The following is a 14,339-nucleotide window of genomic DNA, read 5'->3' as shown; positions in this document are numbered from 1 at the left end:
AATGTATTTGTAAAAATCGTTCATTAATGATTTAAAAAGAATAAAAACATGTTTGCTCAACTATTTTAAAACGTGACGTTACTGTTAGTTCAGGTATCTATAATTTATACTATCCGGATATATCCAGTGGTGGGTTTCAAATTATTTGTCAGCCGGTTCCATCCATTGAGGTGTATGGTTCCATCACAAAGGTCATATATTTCAGCTAGTTCTGTTTCAAACAGAGCATTCACAGTAACCGTAAGGATGGGCCGGGATTTGGATCCGGACTCGGATTCGAGTCGAATCCAGGCATTTTTTGAACTCGGATTGGATTTTTCGAGTCCACGACGTTTTTACCGAGTCTATAATCAATTCTGTTTTTACTAATTTACGCCTATGTTTGTACTATTACCCCTATAAATCTCACCACATACCTTAACTAGATATGTAACAATATCACTCGTGTGTATTATGAACACTCCTAATAAAAACGACGACAGATATCCAGATAATATAACGCAAGTTAAAAACTATTGATAGCTTATAAAAATGATGCGCCAATCGCCTTCAAACTATCTATCCTTTTTGGTATACATGTGGTACACAATAAAATATGCGTCAGCGCAATATTTTTGAGTTTTCAATTCGCGTAAATAAATTTGAAACATGCGCAGGATCAACCCAAGGAAGAATCTCATTAATACTTTTTTAAATCGAGTTTATTACGTGTAATTCTTTTCTTTAAAAAAGGAGTAATGGAAAGCATGAAGCGTTTTAGAACGTTTTCGTCGCATGTGTCTGTAATTTGTTTCTCCTTGTGTTATACCGGAGCAGTGTTTTAGTAATTCGTCCTACATAGATTGAGGTGGCTGTTTTGACGGGCACGAATATAAGTGTGTCTTCTTGTGCGGTGAGGCAAGCCGCTTCAGTTTTTCCAAACAAAGATGATGATCTCTCGGTGGGCAATGGTTATCAAAAGAACTCATCCTATTGACGAGTTTATGAGAAAAGAGGAGAAGTCTTTCCTGTTCCATCCTAGCTGAAAACCAACGCAGTGCTTCTTTTTCTCAGTGCCAGTTCCTTGGTCTTGATTGATCTTACGTTATGTGGGCGCAAATACAAAACGCATTTAAAATGAAATCTATCTCCAAATTCCTTGACCCATATAATTATGATCTTCTTGGATTTAACAACGGACAGGGCATATCAGATTGTGAAGGGTGATTGCTTAAAACTATTATTTTTGCATTTTTCGACATTCCAAGGCGCTATTTATTTGTCAAAATCTGTTTAGTTTGGGAAAAGCCTGCCCCTGCGTGAATTTTTCGATGGTCGCTTTCTAAGGGCTGGTTATCAGGGCTGTTAAGTTGGGAAAATTTACAATTGACTGCAATCACGATTAGATTCACCAAAATTTTTTGCACTTCAATTGGGAACGTGTTGATCGTGATAGTAAGTTAGTTATTTTTTTTTATTTTTGAGAAAAAGAAAGTTTGTAATTATCTTACGAGAAGTTTGATCTGTCTCTGATCATAAAATAACTATTTTAGTTTGATTAAATACACGGAAGATTATTTGTGAATAGGATACATAAAATATTTGCAGTTAGACATTTTTATTTGTGATCTTTAGATTATGTTCTGTGATTGCATAGCCTGATGGTATTGTGGCTTTCAGGTTACAAATGAGCTTATTACATTTTATTCCATTTCATCCAACCTCGTTTGTTTCTGTTCTTTTTCTAATCCAATGTAAATTTTTGCTGTTTTTGTTTTTCAATTTCATTGTTCATCTATTGGCGTTTATCTTTCTGTAGTGTTTCTGATAAGGTATTATACCAACTCGGATATATATGAATTTCTGAAAAGTGGTTTGAAGCATTGTAATATTTCGCTCCTGATTTTAACACGAAATCAGCTTTTATAGCATACGGGTTGTACAGTCTGACTTTTTTAGAAAAGATTTTGTCTGTTCGTTGGGTTATCAATAATTTGAAGATATGAACTTTAACTTATAGCAGGATTATCTGTCAGAATTCGGCTACAATTTAGAAAATCTTGACAAATATAGAACTTGATTTATGGTATTTCCATATTGCGCATATCATGTTAAATCAATAATTTCAACGATTATTTAAAATTTGGTATTTATAGAGGTTTGTAAAATAATTGCAATATTCTAATACAGCGTTTAGTTTATTTCAAATGCGCCCTTGTCCATTGGTGCGACGCATGATATATTTTGATTGAAAATTTCTCAGATATCGATTCAGGCAGATCCAGTCTCATATCTCGGATCGTTGGCAACCGCGAAGGCCGCTATAATGTTACACATTATGTTAGTATTCGCTCATGAAATTGCTTCACTCATAAATGTTTATTGAGGAGTTGAAAGTTACTTTACGCTTGTTGACTGTACTACTAAATAGGTGCAATTTTTTTTATTATTACTATATATATAGAAGAGCGAGACAGTATGGCCTTGAACTTGTTTTATATTCTGGCGCTCTGTTGCACATCTCTTGGATTCATCATGCTCATCACGGCATTATCGTCGGCATCTTGGATGACTGTAAGTTTTCGTTTTGTATACTGTGCACTGTTTTAACAATTTTTCGCTCCCAAGCTGCGCCGAGACAATGCTGAGGTATTCAATAATTTCTTGAAAACTAAAAGTTTGGCTTACCCATATCCGCAAATAGATGATCGGTTTATTGCGTGGCCTTATCACGCGACCGTTTCTCAAAATATCGAGCTATTCCATTTTGTTTCACACTAATTATATATAGGTGTATCAGTGAATTAATTGTATCTATACTTTGCAACACTAATCAGCGAAATCAATAAATGATGTCTTACATTCAGGCTTGTATGAACAATGACAACATATCTAACCAACTGCTGCAAGGGAAACCCTGTTTATACCAGGGAATATTTAAATCGTCAATGAAAGCTGGAAATATAATTAGCGTGAATATTCCTGTAGATAGTAAGTGACGTAGGCTTCTTTGATGAATTTGAAATGTTATTGGTGTAGCCTACTGTTATAAAGACTTAATAGAATTAGACAAGTGTGATTATCAGCTTGAAACATATTTATGTTTTGCAACCATGTATAGCTAGCGAAGAATGATAATTGGTATCAGAGTCTACACATTTTTTTCTGATTCAGTTACTTCTATGCCACGGAGCATCATGTTCGGGGCACTCGCTTTGATCGTTGGTCTGCTATTTGCTCTGGTAGGCGGCATAGTTATTCTTATAGCCTTCAGAGGAGATCAGGCAACATATGAAGGAAAAAACAAAGTTGCCCAGCGTACCCGATCTGGATGTATTATGCTTCTTACTGCGGGTAACATTTTTTTTTACAAATAAAGCAGAAATTATACAATGCTTCTTAATGTTAAATGCGAAACGAGCGATATTGTTTCCAAATTTCAGAAGTGTTAGTTTTAATCGCGTGAAACAGACAGTTTGTCCGTTGGACTTAACATGAGTTTTTGAACGAATACTTCACATATTTCTCTCAATATTTAGGTTTATTTTGCTTTTTTAAAATTGATTATAGCTGCATAGAAAAAACAAAATCATTGCATACAATTGGTTGCATTTTTCCAAGATTTTTTTTTTCTACCAGAAAGTTATTAAAAATTGTAATTTCGGACCTCTTGAAGTACGCGCACCTGAACTCAGGTTGTGTACCAGGTTAGGAATCAGGTTATGCGACATCTTGGTGCGCATACTTCAGGAGTACCGTAATTTCTTTCAATGCTTTCTACCCATCAAAGTGCTCAGCTTTGTTTTTTTAACTCTTGAACAGTAGACGCTGAAATTTCACGACACAGTGAAAAAAGAACAATTAAATTTTAATGCTTTTCAGGACTTTTAACTATTGTGGGTATGTCTGCATACACTGGAGGTTCTGCCCAATTTCTTCACAATCCCCTCCTGTTTATGATGAATATGTACCCAGGGGCCAGAAACGTATTTGCGGGACAACCTTCGTTTGGTAAAAGAATGGAAGGTATCAGCATCTCTGGTCTTTCGGCTGACGGCTTTCGGCAGCAAATAGACGAAATGGATCCCGTGTACGGATATGCTTATATCGCTGGGTGGATGATGGCTGTTTTGTTTATGATAGGAGCAGTTTTCGCTGGCTTTGCAAAGCAAACGTTGCTACACCAGGTGTACTCAGAACATGAGCAGCCACTATAAAACGGACTGTATAATCTATACAAAGTAGTATTACATTTGAATTGAGTACCATCAATGATTCTGATATATATCCATTATGTCGTGTTGATTATATTGTTGTACACACATGAACTATATATATTTCACGGAGACGAAGACCCAATCGAACGCGAGGGAAATTTTTCAATGTTGTTTGTGCAGACATGAACTGGTTTGGCTCGCCTCAAATTTTCTATTGATCAGAAGTTCTCAATGAATATTTCATGAGCGAAAACGAAGCATTGCAGTATTCATCCAGACGCGGAAAAATCAATCAATTCAATTGACAAAGTGATTATCATAAATATCCACGGTTGTTCGCAGAATTTTTGTCAAGGGTGTTAAAAGTTAACGAATTTCATATAATGTATTTGAATCTAACAATTGGTGCAATGACTGAGATCTAACTTCAATCAATTTTTTATATCTTTAGAATTGCGAGTTCTCAATTGAAACTGTGCATTAAATACCATAAAGGCGTCTTACGTGTGCTAGAATCGACTTGCCTGTGTATTTAGTGTGCAGTCACCAGCTTGCTTTTTGGAATACAAGTGCTTTGCAAATTTTTTGATAGCTTTGTCGTTAGAAGCAACATATCTTCGATGAACAAGAACGTTAAATTTTGCGACTCTATACCGCCGTCCAGTATCCACAAAAGAATAGTGAGTTGTCAAAGTACACATTACACGTAAACATCATCAATAAAAGATCATGACTGATGGTTATAGGGTAAGAAAGCATCCTTGTCCCAATAGCCCTTTACCTCAACTCCTATTTATTCAGGATCGATCTATACTGACGTCTGTGAGAGTTGCAATGCTGAAGTCGCTGTAAATTTGTTCTATTTATTTCTAAGAACGCCTACCAATTTTTTCACACCAATAGATCTAGTTATACGTAGTTAACACAATAGCTGTTGCCTTGTTAACATATTATTAACAATTGAAGTTTGAGAATATCTTCTTTAGACCTTGACAGGAACACAAAAACCATAAATGCTTTCGTCTCTCCATGATTTGAACAATTGGGTATCAGATGCAGAAAACCGACTGCGTGATAAAAATGGAAAATGCATATGAATAAAAGGCACAGCACAAAAATGCATTTGAAAAATGATAGAGCAATGCTCGAATATATATACTGTATATGAAAATATACGAAGTTGCCGAATCGATTTAAGTATTACAAGGCCGAGAGTACCGAATTTGCTGGAAAGATCGGCGAGCCAATGTGGAGGAATCGTTCAACACGACGGAATACAAATTTTCGACCTTCGATTAAAAAGAAAGCATCAAAATTTGGGGTAAAACACCGGGATCCATGAGAGTAAAAAAAAATGAAGAAATTAAATAAAAGTAATAGCCTTTATACTTCAATATCCAGAAAAATTTATTGTTTTATTAGTTTTGAAAAATTAATTCATCTGCTTCTAACCGATTCATAGGTGTCAATTAAATCCGTTAATGCAAAGAAATTTATATATATATATATCGTGGGGTATTTATAGATACTGTGCACAAAAAAAGGCGGGTAGATTTAGCAAACTAAACACTGATGCACTAGTTGCACTGTTGAAATCAGATCGAAACAATAACAACATAAGCCGTACCTCTAGTCTTTGGTTGAAAAATAATGAAATGATGAGTCACATCAGACATCACATCAGACAGTGTTAGTGAAATTTTTAAAACAGAATTACCTACTCTATATGACTACAATTTAATAAATTTGCTACGTTACAAATACAATACATTAGCCACTTTGTACTTTTGCTTTCTTTCTATTTTACGGTGAAAGATTTTAGCGACTTCAGGTAAAATCTCGTTGAATAATTTAATATGAATTAAATAAAAAGAACAATTTTTACATGTTTATGATATATAAATTTGATAATAATAATACAATAAAATTATTGCCCTGGCCCTGGAAAAATAGAAGTGATATAGCTACATTAAAGAACATCCACAAGGAGAAGAGACGAAAAAATCATATTTCTTGTTCCATATTTCGTGACAAAAAAAAGTTTTCAAATGTCCATTCCATGGTATTGCACCTAGTGTCATAATATTCTACAAATGTATTTGTTGAATTTGAGTTGGGTATTTGTTGAACCAACATATTTGTTTTTTGTTTCACGTAGTCTCTTCATAATCGTTTATCCTCATGAGTAAAGGAATATATTTCGTCAATAACCTGAAACATAATAATACACAGTCAATGTCATAACAATAAAAATAAGAGAGCTATGCTTAATTATGTGGACACGGAGGGCAGAACTAAATATTTAGCATGAATTCCTCGAAAATCATTAGCGGTAACTCACCAGTACTGGTAGCCGTATCCGGACGCGGACAACAATACTACGCGGACAACGACAACACGTAACAAACAACTCGACTACCCAGGGTAACGGTACAGGGACTGTCCTTTCGCTAAGCACGAGATCCGCCGACGTTAGCTGAGCACGAGATTCGGTTATATGCCTACGCAGAACTGTCACAAAGTGCGCAAATTTGATGAGGTCATAGCACAAAAAAAAACGAATCCTATTGAGCTCACAGGAATATTTGAAATAAATCAAAGTAATAGTCTTCCAGCAAAAGATACACTGTTTAATCACTGAAAATTTCAAAGCAATTGGTTCAGTAAAGAAAAAGCGATTTTTTCATAACGACAGGAAGAAAAATTCTAACATAATGAACAAGAACAACAACATAATAACAAAACGATCTATGTGTTCATTTCGTGTCTAATAAAAAGAATTCAATTACATACAAAAGTTGATATGATTTTCATCCAGACCGTAATTAAATAAAATTTGCAATCTCAGTATAATCCAGAAATTTGCTATAAGCAATAACCTACATTACGCCATATATGAATAAGAAGCAGCCGATCACCATCCCAGTAACGTCGTCAAGATACCAATATCCAGGATGATATTCTCCAACTTGATATGATATGACGAGTGAAACAGCCATAACAGCCGCCGAAAAGGTATTTATTGCTGCAAATATATGAAAAAAAAGTAATGTGTTCGAAGGTGCTTGCTCCCTTTTCATGGTCAAGCTATATAGCTGTAAAGGGCAATAAATTCGTTTTCTTTTGGTAGATTTATGGATTTTTGTACTCCGAAATTATTTTATTGATAGATAGTGTCTACAAATGCACATTACCATTTTTAAGTGCACAAGTTAATTTAAATTTTTTTTAAAGGCTCGTTCCAGAATATAACTAGATTATAGTATTTTCAAATAACTTACCATCAGTTAGAAGTGTGCAAGAATCTAATTTCTTTGCGATAAATATTTGTGATAAACCAAGAAAAAACAGTAGAGCTGCAGCAATTATTGATATCAATATTAATTTGTCAGCAGCACCGACCTAAAAAAGAAAGTAATAAATAAAAGAATCATACTTTGCTATTTCAACTAACGTACTATCGAACAAAACTCTTTCCAGAACACTATAAAGAAAATGAATTTACCAAAATGATATCAATAATCGTTCTAGTACGTTGACAGACTCGAGAAGCCACTATCAGGTCTTTTGAATTTAAGATTTTAATTTTTCGAATCGAATTTTTTTTGGTCGTTCCACTATATATATTAGCCGTTAGTTCTCGCCCATACATTGATTAGATCCCCTTTAATCAACAAAATTTTTTATACATAAAGTTGCTTAATTGTAGACGTCTCTTTCACCTCGCTGTTAATTGAACACGTTCAGTGGTCATAACGATCGTTTCAAAATTTTGTTGTTATTGCTATTTTCTTTCGTCATTATCATTAAAAAATCGCTTTTCTCTTCGAATACTGGACCAATTGCTTTGGAATTTTCAGTGGTTCAAGATTGATTTTTTGCCAGAAGGCTATTACTTTCATTTATTCCTGAATTTTCTATGAATCTTATGAGATCTAATATTTCAACCAAAATTGCGCTTTATTAATTTTTAATTATGGGAACACGGTTTTTAATCCGCCAAGCGTGACGGCTGACTGTGAAAATTCTTGCGACTGAAGACCCGGAACTTTTTGAGGGTACGGTACCGGTAACGTCAAAGGTAAACCCTGCTTCGCTCTAGTTCACGTGTCCGTATATTTGAGCGTTGCTCTCTTGTTTGATTATCAACTTGATTTGTTTTAAATTCCGAGTCAACTTACATTGATAACAACTCCAGCCTAGCTGTCATGCTCAAATATACAGCTCGTCTGGACGACAGTTTGATCACACGTCTATCTATAAAACTTTTTTTTAACAACCAAGCTCACTCATTGTAGACCCTGGTACCCATGGTCACGGATCAGTGCATTTACTACCACATTCAAAAGTGTTTAGTTGTTGTTAACATACAACATATATACTTACCGAGAAGTCTGGTCTTATATGATCAAGAACGCTGTATATAGTTTTTCCCACAGTACATATGGATGACAAAACGAACAATACTCCAAGTGCAACAAGCGCTCTGAGAAAAAAAATACATTCATTATCTAATTGAAGAAATTTCACAAATTCCATGAAGCGTTAAAAGATAACTTTTACCCAACTAAGTGGTCTAGTACTCTAGTTTATCTTAAAACACTCAAAAAATTATATTTCAGTGTTTGTACAAGTTACCCTATATGGACGCCCTTGCATATCATGGTCTGAGTGGCCAGTATAACACAGTTGGTAACCTCAGACAATGTCATCATTCAATTTCAAATAGAAAATTTCAAATATATGAAAATATATTTTCAAACGCATATATATTGAAATAAAATGAAAAATCCATTAGTATACAACGGCAAAGCAATCCGACGTTGCGTCAAATGTTAACCCCGTGCTCAATATTTTTCACAGTTGTACCTTAAACAAGCTTGCAGACAATCAGAGACTGGAAAACGAAAATACCTTTTTCTGAATACAGAGTCTCTCCGATTCCGTATTGATTGTAATATATATTGCTTTTTATAGGGTTATGGGCTTCAGATCCGAAATCTTTACGACAACATGATTATGTCCAGCGCCCAGACACTAGGTAATCGCCCCCGAAATTACATTTGTGACTTATGGGACGTAACTTGAAAGTCATTTATACACTTAGCAAACAAAACACTTTTCAAAACAATCCCTAATTCTTAATGTATGTAGGATATATATCGGGTTCACACAATGTTGCAGATATTAAGCAAAAATTGGGTACACCAAAGGAAATCTCATAGGCAAACAATTGTTCGTACTTATCCTCTTTTCTTTCAGAATACGCAGAATAAGCTCCATAATATCTCCATACCACAACAAACGACGTCATTGAATTTAGTAACGCCGTAATCTGGATATTACAACATTGTTTTAATCAATGGCTCGAAATTTTAATTTGCATTAATGCTTATCGTCTCTTGCCTATTCATATGATATTTTGTAACGAATAAATGTACATTTATAATATGAATCAAACGATATGATACAATGTATATTATTACACCCCAAATAGTCTATGGAAGTAGCTTTAGCTAACGGTAGATTTTGTTTTGTTGACATGAATAACGGCCTTTTAAAATTAGTTGGAGCATCAAAAAATTTCCGAATAAACTTCATACTTATGCAGATAATGTTCTATTTGCAAGTGCTGTTATAATAGTTTATCTAATATATCGCATTCTGAATAAAAAGTTCTATATGAAATGGGTACTAGACCGTAAACAACATAAACACGATGCCTTCAACTTGGATGTCAAAGTATTGCACCAACAGGCAAAGAAATAATTCAAAATAATTTTCTTACTTACCGCAAATCCAAATGCTGCTGAACTGCTGTCTTCCATAGAAAAACCTGAGAAAAAACCTGAGTTAAACGCATTCCTATGTATTTTCATACCTTGCTATATATGAGTTATATTCTGGTAAACAATGTGATAAAATTTAATATATAAAATATTATTTTATTCACACGTGAATCAATCAATGATAGCCTCTAGTTAATTTTGGGGTTAGAGTGTTTTTTTTTTATTTCAAAACTTTTATTCGGGGGTCCGAATTATGGAATTTACTTTTATGGTTTCTGAACGGAGGATATATTCGAAATTTTTGAATGCCTCGAAGTTGGGATTCGAATCAAAATAAAAGTTTGTTACTCAGTCTTATTTATCAATGTGAAAATAATTTTGAAATCTCACCAAATAATAAAACTCCAAAAACAATTGACAAAACGATACTAATCCAGCTGACTGCGATTGCCAACTTTCTCCACTTATTAACTGAACTTGATGATAAATGTTTTGACGGCGAAGAGTTGGGCGATGTTTCACACAAATCTAGAAAGGAAAACGTATATATAATATTTATTGCACCCAGTGAAGCAAATCGTGAAATTAAGTGAAATTAAAACTTCAATATTTCTGGACACCCACGTTTTTTATCGCTTGTATCTTTTGTTGGATCAGTCATTTCAATGATTTCGCTGGGTTCCTGTAATGAGAATTGTTAATAATTATCAATCGTCAAAATATGTTTTGCCGACTGTGTGAAGATCCGCAGAAGTGTGGCTACGACTCAACCTGATATATAGAGCAATACATTTGAAAGCAATTTAAGTATCAAATCATAAATATTGAACGAGCTATTATATATATAACAAGAGAGTAATGCTGAAATATATGAGTACGAAAGCCAATACGAAGAAGTATTGGTATTTAATCTTTTACAGTACCGGTACGGAGGCGTAGTCTTCGCGACTTCGACTGGCTACCATATCGCAATGAGCATGAATGCCGAACCGCCACCGGTTGCGCAATTTTTTTAATTTTGATAACGTCTTCACACACACAAAATGAATACTTTCGAGCCCAAAGAAAGTTTTGAAATAAATAAAAGTAATAACTCTCTAGCAACAACAATTCTTGCACACTGAAAATTTTAAAGCAATTGGTCCTGTAGAAGTCCAACGACAACATAATACTAAAACGAGTCCAACAAGACATTACCACACAGTGAATCGAAATTACAGTAACTTGAATATTACATTTGATAACGCGAAAGAAACTATTGAGAATAATTAAACTTGGTTATAAACGTAGTTATTGCTTTGTAATATAGGCACATCTATCATTTTCTGAGTGCCTCGAAATTTCCGCACACATAATGGCAAGAAAAGCAATGAAATAATTATTTCTTATAAACTGTATTTATGAAGTAAATTATACTTTGATAAAAGTCTGAAAATTAATATCTTTGCAGGTCACACTATGTTCTGGCATGCTTTCATTTATAATACGGTCTATGTCATGGAATTGTGTGATGTGAGATATTTAACTGTGGTTTCTTAAGTACTCCCTGAGCCACAGTTGTTTTAGTATGGAACTTAATGACTATCTGAAATGGCCGAATCACCGAATTAATTAAAGTAAAGAAATTCAGCGTTTGAAAACACAAGAAGTTTGCTTCGGCAACATTATGTATGTCTATCTTGATTACCATTGTTTTGAAATAGGTAACAAAACAGCATTTTGCGACTAAAGGGTAATAGGAATATCAGATACAAACATGTAGTCGGTAGAAGGCATTTAAAACAAATACTCTCGATAGCAAAAGCGCTTTGTAGATAAACGAAAATAGCAACGAGCAAAACAACGAAATCCCCTATGGTGAACTTGTTCTAGTCTCCATTGAGTGGCGTGCAATGAAAACATACGGTTTGCATGAATAAAACTGTATTGCTAGCAAGACTAAATTTCGTACCATTCAAACACGCATTTCTTCGCACGGGACTGCAGAACCGATGACATTCTAAGTTAGTCGAATACCTTATACTCATAGCTTTGGTTGTTTATTTGATATCCTGAGACTTTTCTGATGGTTGCTTTAGTAAGGAAATTGCATCAATTTTACAGGGGGTTCACACAATTTTATAAACTTAAATCAAAGAAACAGCATATCTCATTAGAAAGTCCTCTGAAGCAGAGATGTATGTTTTTGTTCGATTGCAACTCAAAATATTCCGACCGACTTGGAATAAAGCTTCGGCGATTTTTTGGGGTTCATAAGCTTGATGGTACGATAAGTTGATTATCATGACAAATATAAAAAATAGAAAAGTCAAATTCATCCTTCAAAATTGTCTTGAAAAAACTTTGAGTACTTTAAACGAGATTGGCTATTTTGAAATTCAATAGATTACTCTTGAAAGCTAATAGATTCCAAATTCGAAAAGACCATCTTTGCTAAATTGTACCCTAAAATATAAATCCACATGTCAGCCAATTAGATCTCTAAGGAGGAATCCATTTAAATAGTGTTTGGAACCATATATTATTCCTGCTCCTAACTGTAATACAAATAAGGAAATTTTACGCAAACGAAACACTGCTTACAGTTTTGTCGTCATCTTTATTCTCTTTAGGAGGAGCGGCTTCAAAGTCGCCACCCTTGGTATCCATTGTGTTTTTCAAGCCTCAGATCCGAACATAAGTTGCGCTACGGAAAGAAATCTGACACTGAAGACGCCAGCTATTCAAACGGGTATACACTACTGACGCATATAAAGCAAATTAAATCATATCAATAGCCTTCAGACCAATTTGTTTTGCATTTTACGTTTGAATTGACTACACAAAGAGCTGTTGAATAAGAAACACGTAATTTCATAATAGAAATGACTATTCAAAAATTTGTTATTTACAAAATATCATACGTGTAAGCTAATGATATATTAATAACAAAAAATGAAATCTGATGTGCCAAATGAGCCATTATATTCTCACGCCGGCTTACATATGTTGACAATAATTGTACACTAGAGCTCTTACAGAAACGTTTCCTGCGCTCCGTTTACGTATTATACATACAGTGATTCATATTCTCAATCGGGCTTTGTGAACAATGTTGAATTTCGGTTATTTTTAAATGTTTTCCATAGTAATTTGAACATCAGATATGAATGGATCTTAGATTTTTGTTTTTAAAAAAACAGCAATTAAAAAGATTGCGTTTTTAATTTGATTTACACGAAATAAACGACAATATATTTTTTTCTACTAACTGTAATGCATAAGACCAGTTCAATCACTTGGAGACCCTAACTAATTTACTATCGTCCACATAACGCTCTATTTGATCTAACAATAACTTTGTCAAATTTGTCTTTATTTAATAGTAACTTGATACATTTCTCGCCCAAACAAGGCTGCGAAAACTCGAACAACAAGTTGCTCGACACAACGTATCCTTGTTCGCTTATATGTAGAAATATTCGTATTAATTCAAATATTAATTATACCCCACATATTAGATTTTATAATTCACACATAATTCTTTAATGTGAAGGTATCAGAATAGCGTGTAGAGGATTAGTGTGTGAAAAGCTTTCAACAAGGAAATACTTGGCCATATATAAAGCGTTACGGAATTTTCATGCACATCATCGTATCACTAACCCCTGATATTTATTCTCACACAACGTCTCGAAATTCCCTGATATTTCCGGTTGTTGTGTATATTATTTAAAAGAAACATCGACATTCCATTGGCCCTACCATAAATGAATCAAGGTAAATGAAACTATATTTTGAATAGGTCACCTATATGATTGACAGAATAAAAGCGTAAGTTTGAGTTATTTAAAGTTGTTTGAAAATCATCGATAAACTCTCTAGTCCTTTTTATCTGTAATCGTGTTTCATTTTATGATAAGAATAACGTGATGGCAATGAAAGCTTACGTAATGGGCTTGACAATACGTAACTATGTTTTATCGCAAGTTAGACACCTCCAGTTCTAATATTAGCAAGTCAGATCATAAGCAAACCTGAATCAACTACAATACCCAGCGCCGACACTAAGTAAGCCACGAAAAACCAATAGGTTACAGTCCATCTTAATTCAGTAGTTCCCAATGTAATGAAGTTATGAAAAAACAATTTCGAGATTCAAAAATGTGTTGATAGGTACTCCACGCTTCTGCGTACGTCTGAACGAATCCTGTTTTCTCGGTCATGGTATTTCTGCATTCGTTTTCATGGTCGACTACGGTTTTGTGTTTTGGTTCGAATGACCGGTGAGCCGTGCAAATCATTATTATATTGCAAAGAATCCAAGGATCAGTAAACGACATCTAGCTAATTACAACATAAATACATCGCCTCA

At 34.2% G+C, this 14,339-nt stretch overlaps 2 protein-coding genes across 2 annotated transcripts; one reads left to right on the top strand and one right to left on the bottom strand.

The window, feature by feature from the left end:
- Window positions 1–2,295: 2,295 nt before the first annotated feature.
- LOC120330200 (uncharacterized) lies at window positions 2,296–4,889 on the top strand. The gene is made up of 4 exons (XM_039397061.2): window positions 2,296–2,553; window positions 2,847–2,970; window positions 3,154–3,333; window positions 3,862–4,889. The coding sequence occupies exons 1-4, from the start codon at window positions 2,458–2,460 to the stop codon at window positions 4,194–4,196; spliced, it is 735 nt and encodes a 244-aa protein (XP_039252995.2). The 5' UTR covers window positions 2,296–2,457; the 3' UTR covers window positions 4,197–4,889.
- A 321-nt stretch (window positions 4,890–5,210) lies between these two features.
- Window positions 5,211–12,846, bottom strand: LOC120330199 (transmembrane protein 163a-like). The gene is made up of 9 exons (XM_039397060.2): window positions 12,569–12,846; window positions 10,610–10,667; window positions 10,376–10,513; window positions 9,989–10,032; window positions 9,440–9,531; window positions 8,583–8,682; window positions 7,478–7,598; window positions 7,080–7,221; window positions 5,211–6,407 (listed from the first exon to the last, which is right to left on the bottom strand). Exons 1-9 carry the CDS (start codon window positions 12,632–12,634, stop codon window positions 6,347–6,349), a joined length of 822 nt encoding a protein of 273 aa, XP_039252994.1. The 5' UTR covers window positions 12,635–12,846; the 3' UTR covers window positions 5,211–6,346.
- Window positions 12,847–14,339: the final 1,493 nt, after the last annotated feature.

Source organism: Styela clava, chromosome 12, assembly GCF_964204865.1.
Source record: "Styela clava chromosome 12, kaStyClav1.hap1.2, whole genome shotgun sequence".
NCBI lineage: Eukaryota > Metazoa > Chordata > Ascidiacea > Stolidobranchia > Styelidae > Styela > Styela clava.
Note: the sequence above shows the minus strand (reverse complement) of the source record. Positions and strands in the feature narration are given on the sequence as shown.

What these genes read in the sequence shown, in the direction of transcription:
- LOC120330199 (XM_039397060.2), bottom strand. Translation starts at nt 12,634, where the DNA reads ATGGATACCAAGGGTGGCGACTTTGAAGCCGCTCCTCCTAAAGAGAAT. An exon ending in TTTTGGAGTTTTATTATTTG is followed by an intron (nt 10,033 to 10,375) that starts GTGAGATTTCAA and finishes GTTTTTTCTCAG; the next exon opens with GTTTTTCTATGGAAGACAGC. An exon ending in TCTGAAAGAAAAGAGGATAA is followed by an intron (nt 8,683 to 9,439) that starts GTACGAACAATT and finishes TTTTTTTCTCAG; the next exon opens with AGCGCTTGTTGCACTTGGAG.
- LOC120330200 (XM_039397061.2), top strand. Translation starts at nt 2,458, where the DNA reads ATGGCCTTGAACTTGTTTTATATTCTGGCGCTCTGTTGCACATCTCTT. An exon ending in CGTCGGCATCTTGGATGACT is followed by an intron (nt 2,554 to 2,846) that starts GTAAGTTTTCGT and finishes TCTTACATTCAG; the next exon opens with GCTTGTATGAACAATGACAA. An exon ending in CGTGAATATTCCTGTAGATA is followed by an intron (nt 2,971 to 3,153) that starts GTAAGTGACGTA and finishes TTTCTGATTCAG; the next exon opens with TTACTTCTATGCCACGGAGC.